We start from the raw sequence: 9,639 nt of genomic DNA on the forward strand, positions 1-9,639 counted from the left end.
AGCGTCTAGAAAGCCACTGATTTCTGGGCATTGATTTTGTACCCTGCCACACTGCCGAATTTGCTGTATGAGTTCTAGCAGTCTTGGGGTGGAGTCTTTTGGGTTTTCTAGGTGTACGGTATCATGTCATCTGCAAAGAAGGAGAGTTTGACTTCTTCTAGGCCAATTTGAATGCCTTCTATTTCTTTTTGTTGCCTGATTCCTGAAGCTACGACGTCTAGTGTTATTGTTGATAGCAGTGGTGAGAGTGGACATCCCTGTCTCGTTCCTGATCTTCTTCGGGGAAAGGCTCCCAGCGTTTGCCCCTTGGAATGATAATTTGCTGTGGGCTTTTCGTAGATGGCTTTGAAGATGCTGAGGAACGTTCCCTCTATCCCTATACTCTGAAGCATTTGGATCAGGAGTGGATGCCGTATTTTGTCAAATGCTTTCTCTGCGTCTCTTGAGAGGATCATCTGGTTCTTGTTTTTTCTCTTGCAGATCTGATCAGTCACACGGAGTGTTTGCCGAGTGTTGAACCAGCCTTGCGTCCCGGGTAAAGGCCACCTGGTCACAGTGAGTAACTTCTCAATTTACCGTTGGATCCTATTGGCTCGTATCTTGTTGAGAATGTTTGCATCCATGTTCATCGGGGACATTGGTCTATAATTCTCCTTTTTGATGGGGTCTTTGTCCGGTTTTGGACTTAAGGTGATGCTGGCCTCATAGAACGAGTTTGGAAGTATTCCATCTCTTTCTGTCTTTCAGAACAGCTTTAGTAGAATAGGTACGGTCTTCTTCTTTCAATGTTTGATAGCATTCCCCTGGGAAGCCATCTGGCCCTGGACTTTTGTGTCTTGGGAGGTTTCTGATGATGACTGTTTCAATTTCCTCCCGGGTTATCGGCCTGTTCCGGTTTTCTATTTCTTTCTGTTCCAGTTTTGGTAGTTTGTGGTTTTCCAGAAATGTGTCCATTTCTTCTAGATTGCCTAATTTATTGGCGTATAGCTGCTCATAATAAGTTTTTAAAATCGTTGTATTTCCTTAGTGCTGGTGGTGATCTCTCTTTTCTCATTCATGATTTTATTGAGTCCTTTATGCTTTTTTCTAGAGTCACCAGTAGCTTTATAATAGTGCTTCTGTATTGGCTTTCTGACATTGAATTGTAATCCAGATTTTGTAACTCTGTGGGAGAGAGGACTGTTTCTGATTCTTTCTTTTGAGGTGAATTGTTCCTTCTAGTCATTTTGCTCAGTGTGGAGTGGACAAAAACAAGTTATACTGGAAAAAGGAGCAAAAGAGAAAAAAAGAAGAAATAAAAAAGAATAAAAAAAGGGGTTGGGAAACAACAGAAACAAACAGAAAAGAAAAAACAAGGGGGAGTATCCTCTGATTCTATATACTGTAAATCCCTCAACTTCCCCTAGAAGTTTCCAGTGCTGCTTGGTCAATAACTTGGTTTCCCCTGTCCTTCCAGCTGGTCTTCTGGGGTAGGGGCCTGCTGTGCTGATTCTCAGGTGTGTGCTGCTGGGGGAGCTGCCCCGCCCCCTGCCAGGTGCCTGGCTTAGTGGGTGCTGTTTATCCAGTGAGGCCCCTGCCCAGTCCCAGGCACAGGGTGACACGAGGAGGAACAGCCACACTGGTGGCGGCCAGCTGTTCAGCCCTGGAGTCAGCTCCCGCAGTAACTACCGCTACCCAGCAGAGGCCACAGGGGCCTGGATGCTCTGGGGGTGGGGGGCGCCGATCGCCCAGCTCGGGGCCGCCCAGTGGTAGGAGCGTCCTTGCTTTCCTGTACCCTCCTGGCCTCTGCCTGTCCTGGGGGGAGCGCCGGATCTTGGGCTGTGTCCCCCAGTGCCCTGGGCTCCGGGGCCTGTGACACTGAATGGACCTAAAGTACCACGATGTATAATTTAAAAGCATCAGAGTAAATTTTCTCGTTAACTTATCTTTTATTACAAATAAAATTCATAAGCCATTATAGAGGTTAAAGAAAAACAAAATATGGAAACAGCACAATGACGGGGAGGGAAGCCTCCATTGGGCTGCAGCCATCACGAGCCCCGCGGTAGGAGCTGGGGTGGCTCCTGAGGTGGTTCAGGGGGTTGTTCAGGGGTCGAAGCCAGTTGCTCCAGAGGCAGGTGGCGGCCCTGGCACTTTGGGGACCCTGACTGCAGGCGCCAGGGCCTACTCCTCCACCGGGTGGCCAAGGGTGCAGGTGGCTCCTCATCAGGGTGGGGAATCATAGGTGCCAAAACCATGTGCATTGACTTGGACTCAGTAGCCAGCATCTCAGCTTGGGCCAAGCCCTCACCTCCAGCAGCCGGGACCGGCTCGGTCACCTCAGGCCCTGAAGGTGCCACAGGCCCCACAGTCGGAGCTGGGGTGGGCTCCTGAGGTGGGTTAGGGTGTTGCTCCGGGGCCGAAGCTGTAGCCCCAAGAAGACAAAGTATCATCACCAGGACGGACTTTCCACGTCCCTCCCAAATCAAGGACACTCTTCCCACTGCTCAACTGTGTGAGTACAAGAGCCCTGGGAGGTCTCCCCAGACTGAAGCCCGTGGGAATGGGGTGTGAGCCTACCCACTGCTCCCGGCCCAGCTGCATGGAGGTTGGGTCTGTGTGGCCCACCCTGTCCCAAGCTTGGCCACCCCCAGTCCTCCTCATCCTCATCGTCTAATTCCACGAGCTCCAGGTAGCTGAATCGTTCCAGGTAACGCTGGGCCGTTTTCCAGGTCTGAGCCTGGCATGTTGAGCCCCATGAATGCCAGAAGCTTCCTCAGGAAGAGAAATTCTGGTGGCTGATGAAAATCCTCCTGATGTAGTCCAGCCAGATGTCCAGGATGCAGGAGATGGCCCTGGGGAGGGACAGGTGGGCAGAGGCATCAGAAGACAGGGCTCCCTCACACCAAGGTGTCCCGGGGAAGCCCTGCAGGAATGGGGCCCCAGGCCTTCCGCTCAGGGCTGTCGGAGGCCAGTGCTGCTCCTTGTCCACCTGCCACCTGGTGGTCCTGCCTGCCACAGGCCTGCTCACTGAGGAGGGGCTGGCACGAAGCCTCTGTGCATGGGAGCCCATGACTAGTGGTGTGACCATCACTGTCTTCCCTGGGGAAGCATGACTCCCTCCTCAGCCTGGCTCCCTGCCCACTTGCCCCTTGAATCCACTGGCAGGCATCCGGGGAAGGGGGGTGTCTGGCCTTCATTGCCCTCACTGCACACACTGTCGCTCTGGGAATGTCCGAGTGGGGAGGGTTTGGGCTCTGTGTCTTGCCAGGCCTTGCCAGGAGCTGCCCGGTACTGCCGCCTTCCCTCCTGTGGCTCAGCGCTGCCTCACTCACGAGGGGCCCCCAGGGGTTGTCCTTCCACTGACTCTAATCTCCCAAAGGGCAGGGGCCGTCTGGTCCGTGAGCACTCACTGGCTCTCCTGAGCACCTGCTGTGCACCTGGGTCCAGGTGCCACCAGCTTGGTGAGTGCGATGCTCCCCACACCCTCTGCTCTGGGTCCCAGGAGGGGGTAGACAGAGGGCTTTGAAAGGGGCAGGCATGGAGAAGGACTTCATTAGGGCTCCCAGTGCTCTCCCACAAAGCCCGCACCCCATCCACAGCTCTCTTTTCCTCTTTTCTCAAAGGACCCATTAGACCTTTACCCTGTCACAGGAATTGCAGATGTGTGGGGTGAGGGTCCAGCAGCCCCTCCAGGCCACAGCCCCCTCGCTGCCCTCTTGGAGAGGAAGGCCCTCCTGCATGAGCCAGAGCTCACTCACACTTTGCACTGCTCCACGGATCCCACGATGTCATCATTCAGATATTTGTTGCATCCATATCTAGAGGAGGGCAGGGGGGCATCACATGAAAGTTCCTGTGGACCCGACCTCTCCTCATAGCTGCTGTCACCCTCTGACCCTTGACTAGCCTGGAGCCCTGGGGGGCCATCCGCTCTGTGCGTGGGGCCACAGGCAGCCCCTGGAGAAGCGCCTGCACCTGCTGGGTCCTCCTGAATGCTTGAGGAATGAAAGGGCTCCGGCCAGGCCCATGGCCGACATCCGAGTGGGCCAGGGTGCCCCGGTGTCCCCGGTCCCCTACTCCGGTTGCCCCAGGACACAGACCCCAGATGGACTCTCAAACCTCCCTTTCCATGGGAAAACAGGCCAGCTCAAACCCTGGTGACGGTGGGGACGCGGCACAGGCTTTCATGGGGAGAGAACGATGACTGCTGAGCACAATCACAGCCCCTCTAGCCGACCTGCCACAGGCCAGGCCCCGGGGACTGCCCTACGGACCCCACTAGGCCCCGTGTGACTCTGCTCCAGTCGGAGGAGCAGCCCCAGGGGCCGGGAAGTTCAGGAACATTCCCAAGACTCCCAACCAGTAGGTGGCCCATCCCCCTGGGCTGTGGAGGGTCAGGGTGCTCACTTTGCAAACAGCAGGTCCAGGATCTCTTCGGTGGTGCCAAATTCAGGATACGTTTCCATAAATTGAACAATGGAAAGGTCGTCCAAGCACAGCAAGGCGGGCACCAGTTCTTCTACCTGCTGCTCCAGCAGCTCCCTCCGGCTAGGGGTGGTCGGGAAGATCCGATTCCTTCTCAGGGCTGAGGCCCTTTCAGCCTGAGGTGGGACAGAGGGGACGTGCAGCCTGCACTGTAGCCTCCAGACCACCTGGCAGTTGGAGCGCAGACCAAAGCCCGAGCTCTCAGTGGCTACGGGGGGCGGGGGGGGGGGGCAGGAGTGCCCACAGCAGGAACACGGGGCTTGATGCCTGCGGCTCAGTCACTAGGCATCTGACTCTGGGTTGTGGCTCAGGTCATGGTCTCAGCATCCTGAGATCCCGCCCCTGGCAGCTCTGCGCTTGGGGCAGAGTGTGCTTGAGGAGCCTGTGTCTCCCTCTTCTGCTCCCTGCTTCTCTGCCTGTCTCTTAAACAGACAAACTATCCAATAAAGAAATAATCTTAGAGGATAAATTTTCAAAAAAATTTGGATCAATACAAGGACCTAGTGGGAAAGATTAGTGTCCCAGGGCCGCTTGTCAGCTGAGTTTTGGCAGCACCTCCCTGCATTAATGGCTTCACCCCATGTCAATCCCCAAATCTTAAAACTTCTCTGTCATATTTTTAAAAATGTTTTATTTATTTATTCATGAGAGACACACACAGAGAGAGGCAAAGACACAGGGAGAGGGAGAAGCAGGCTCCACACAGGGAGCCCGATGTGGGACTCATCCCGGGACCCAGGGATCACGACCTGAGCCAAAGGCAGTGGCTCAACTGCTCAGCCACCCAGGCATCCTATCTGCCATATTTTTTAAAGTAAAATTATTAGAGAAGGGATGAGCTTGGATATAGGGCAGACAAAGCTGTACAAAATAAAAGAGAACTTTTGAAAATACACCAAGGTAAGTTCTTCTCACATCCAACTAAATGTTTTGATATTTTACATGTCTCCTCCCACTACATCTTTATAAAAGCAAGCAACATTGATAATCCTTCATCTCAATTGTAAATTGACTCCCCGTCGAAGCATTTTCAAAAAATACAAGAACTTTCATAGTGGTGACATAGAATATCAAATGTCAAGTTGAATTTGAACACTATGTGCCTCATAAGTGGAACTTCACAACAATATTCTAGGCTTGATTATTTATTAAGAGAACTTAGGATCCCATATAAGGCTAATGTTCTGGTCATTGCCCTACAAGTCATCACTACACTAATGTCCCTTTTTGCTCCAAAGTACATTTCAGTGTGGTGTGTGTGTGTGCATGCATATGTGTGAATGTATGTTAATAATAATTTTAAAAATCCAGTCAACCCTTAATTTACTCTTCATGATGATGTTAAAATGAAAGGAATGTGGTCTGTTCTTGACTCTTTCAATGTGTTGCTATTTCATAGTTCCTAACACATTAATTGTACTGAAATGAGCTTCCCACATTACTTAAGAGGGCGAATATTTGGATCCAGATTACCTTAAAAATTTGCAAAATTTATAAAGGATATATAAAGCTTGTTAAAATAATTTGTAAATTATTATATTTCATAAAAATACAAATTCCAAAATAATAAAATAGGCTTGAAACTAGAAAATAGTAAAGAAACTTTTGTCTGCCTTGATACTTATAGAGAACATCAAGCCTGATATTGCTAGGACTAATAAACAGCTGGATCACCCAGCTGACTATTCCCTTTGAAAGGTTATCCTGACTTTGGAATGGCATGAGTCAGACTCTAAAGGAGAAGTGGTTCTGAGGACGTTCAGATATGAGCACCAAGAAGGTAATGAGCCTGGAAATCCTCTGATACACAGAAAAGTAATAAGAATTGGGGAAATTTTTAAATGAAAAAATTATGTGTATCCAACCTGAAACTATTTAAAAAGCTACCATCTAAAGAAAATTTATAAAGAGCCTCATTCAGTTTATGAAACAAAAATAGAAATGATGGCAGGGATTTTATGAGAAAGCACATTCTAATCAATCTAAGAAATAACATTCTAACAGCAATATTTTATTTTTGGAGTTAGTAGTTTATTATCCCCCAAATCAGATGAAGTTAGTGGAGTTGGCTTTCAGTGAATTTGTGCTCTTGGTGAGATGCTGGACTCAGAGAAGTATTGAGGTTCCTTCCATTTCTAGGGTTTCTTTTTTAAGTACTGATACCACAAAAAGTGTTAATGAATTTCCATAATTCTCTCTAACTTTCAAATAAAGAACATATCAGGCTACATGATACCTACTTACCATTAATATTTTATATGTGTTTATATGATATTAATACCATTAATTTTTTTTTTAGAAGAGACCAGAATGTCATCTATCTCTATGTATGGAGATATAAAGATACATTCATATACTATATCTATCTATAGACCAGTATATGTCATCTATCTCTATCTATAGATAGATATGGTATGCAGCTATATCTATATCTACATATCTATATCTCCATACATAGAGATAGATGACATATTCTTTTTTTTTTTTTTTTTAAACTTTTTTTTTTTAATTTTATTTATTTTATTTTATGATAAGCACACAGTGAGAGAGAGAGAGGCAGAGACACAGGCAGAGGGAGAAGCAGGCTCCATGCACTGGGAGCCTGATGTGGGATTCGATCCCGGGACTCCAGGATCGCGCCCTGGGCCAAAGGCAGGCGCCAAACCGCTGCGCCACCCAGGGATCCCCTTTTTTTTTTTTTTTAAATGGCATATTCCAGTCTATATCCTTAATGCCAGAAAGCAGGATTAATTTATTCAGATAATTTTTTTGACTTTGGCAGACAATAAAGAATGACCTTAAAAAACATTAAATAAAAAAAATTAAATATCTCAAAAATATAATAGAGAAAAATAAAAATGGCTCATTATTCCACTTCCCAGAGATAACCACTATTAATATGTTGGTTCATATTCTTTTCCCTCTTTCTGTTGATACAGACTAGTCAAAATATTAGTGTCTTTTCACACACATGGAACAATACTATTAATACTAAAACTTTATGTTTTTCAAAGTATTTCTTGCCTCTACTTCCACATAGATTGATCTTCTTCTTTTGAGTGACTCTGTTGTATTCTATTCAATGAACCTAAGTTTATTTAACCGATATCCCAGTTGAATAAGGGGCTTGTTTTGAGACCTTAACTATTATAAATGATGCTGCATAATATTTATAACAATATTATCTTCATTACAAAGACTAATAAACATCTCTCAAGTACTTATGAGGTGCCAAACACTTTCTTACACACTTTATAGACATCATTTCATTTAATTCTCAAAGGACAGTGAAATCTAGACATGCTATGTAACTTGCCTAAGCTCACATATCTAGAAAGTAATGCCATTAGAAACGACAAACACTCACCATTTGCTTCGACGTGGATGGACCTGGAGGGTATTATGCTGAGTGAAATAAGTCAGTGAAGGACAAACATCATATGGTCTCATTCATTTGGGGAATATAAAAAAATGGTGAAAGGGAATAAAGGGGAAAGGAGAGAAAATGAGTGGGAAATATCAGAGAGGGAGACAGAACATGAGAGACTCCTAACTCTGGAAAGGAACAAGGGAAAGTGGAAGGGGAGGTGGGTAGGGGGATGGGGTGATGGGCACTGAGGGGGGCACTTGATGGGAGGCACCTGGTGTCATACTATATGTTGGCAAATCAAACTCCATTAAAATATATATATATTTAAAAAAGAAAGTAATGAAGTGGTAATTGCAACTCAGGTCTGTCTGATTCTAGAGCTAAAGCTCAACACTCACTCAGCAAATATTTCTGTGCATACATTTTTGTATGACTCGTGTTAGTACACACATGGTACATTTATAAACATAGTATCGCTGAGTCAAAGGTTATGCAATATTTGAACTTCAAGATGTATTTTCAAATTAATTTTCAAAAAGTTTTACCAATTAGCACTCATTATTGCAGAAAATCAGAGCACTACTTTCTCCATACTCTTGCCAGCATTGTGTAGTATCTTCCCCCCCATATGATAGACAAAATAATTAGTGTTATTAGTGTTGTTTCAATTTTCATTTCTTTAATAATTTACTGTTTTAGTAATAAAATGTATATATTTAAATATCATTCTTGTCATCAGCTGTTGCATTATACCTCATATGCCCATCATCTCTGTTTTGGAGAAGTGGCATAAAATTCTCAAGAAAGTTTTTTTTTTTGTGCGTTTGTTTATGTGTGTGTGTGTGGTGGTGTGTGTGTGTGTGCATGCAGTACATTATTCATTCTCTGTATCACCACATATATCCAAATTCCTTGTTTTTTGTTTTTTTTGTTTTTTGTTTTTCTGTTCTTTGGAATTTGTTTCTGGGTTAAGCACAGTCAGTTGCCATGCTGCCAGCAAGTTGCCATTATTCAATTCAACAATCAGTTAAGGTTTCTTTTTTTTTTTAAGAATTTTATTTATTCATGAGAGACAGAGAGAGAGAGAGAGAGAGAGAGCAGAGACACAGGCAGAGAGAGAAGCAGGCTCCCTCAGGGAGCCCAACCCGGAACTTGATCCCGGGACTCAATCCCAGGACCCCAGAATCACCCCCTGGTCCAAAGGCAGCCGCCCAACCGCTGAGCCACCCAGGGATCCCTCAGTTAAGGTTTCAGGACTTGGGCAAGGTAACTGACTAGAGAGTAGGAACACACCATTTAAAGTTGCTTTTTTTCTCATAAAAATGATGGCAGTTATGGAAAGAGAGAAGAAAAACTTTTGAAAACTAACGTGATATGAATTAATACATGTATACACACATGCATATGTACATGTTCTTTTAAAAGAGCGAAGAGTTCAAGGGAAAAATAACATTAAAAGAAGAGCTGTTCAAAAATTTTCTTAAATTTTAAAAGTCCTTCAGAAAATAAAAAGTGATTAAAGAATTTGAGGTCAAGAATTCTTAGAAATTAAGAAATCAACTCACCATTTACATTTCTTTTTTTTAAATAGATTTTCTTGAACAAATCTTTATTCACTTGCTGTGTGCCCTTTTTTATAATAAATTTATTTTTTATTGGTGTTCAATTTACCAACATACAGACCATTTACATTTCTTTTAGAGTCCCTCTATAGGAGCACCTGAGTGGCTCATGGATGACCATCTGCTTTTGGCTCGGGTCGTGATCCTGTGATCCCAGGGCCTGGGATTGAGTTCTGGATG

General features: G+C 45.5%; 1 protein-coding gene across 1 annotated transcript; it reads right to left on the bottom strand.

The window, feature by feature from the left end:
• Nucleotides 1–2,755: 2,755 nt before the first annotated feature.
• Nucleotides 2,756–7,879, bottom strand: LOC119878313 (ral guanine nucleotide dissociation stimulator-like). Its single transcript, XM_038588952.1, has 4 exons — nucleotides 7,835–7,879; nucleotides 4,390–4,583; nucleotides 3,741–3,800; nucleotides 2,756–2,834 (listed from the first exon to the last, which is right to left on the bottom strand). Exons 1-4 carry the CDS (start codon nucleotides 7,835–7,837, stop codon nucleotides 2,756–2,758), a joined length of 336 nt encoding a protein of 111 aa, XP_038444880.1. The 5' UTR covers nucleotides 7,838–7,879.
• Between the last annotated feature and the right edge of the window lie 1,760 nt (nucleotides 7,880–9,639).

This window comes from Canis lupus, unplaced genomic scaffold, assembly GCF_011100685.1.
Source record: "Canis lupus familiaris isolate Mischka breed German Shepherd unplaced genomic scaffold, alternate assembly UU_Cfam_GSD_1.0 chrUn_S144H304, whole genome shotgun sequence".
Lineage (NCBI taxonomy): Eukaryota > Metazoa > Chordata > Mammalia > Carnivora > Canidae > Canis > Canis lupus.

Excerpts from the sequence above, each read along its gene's own strand:
- LOC119878313 (XM_038588952.1), bottom strand. Across the intron at positions 3,801-4,389 it reads CTGGACCTGCTGTTTGCAAA|ATATGGATGCAACAAATATC; the intron begins GTGAGCACCCTG and ends GCCCTCCTCTAG. Across the intron at positions 2,835-3,740 it reads TCCGTGGAGCAGTGCAAAGT|GGCCATCTCCTGCATCCTGG; the intron begins GTGAGTGAGCTC and ends GTCCCTCCCCAG.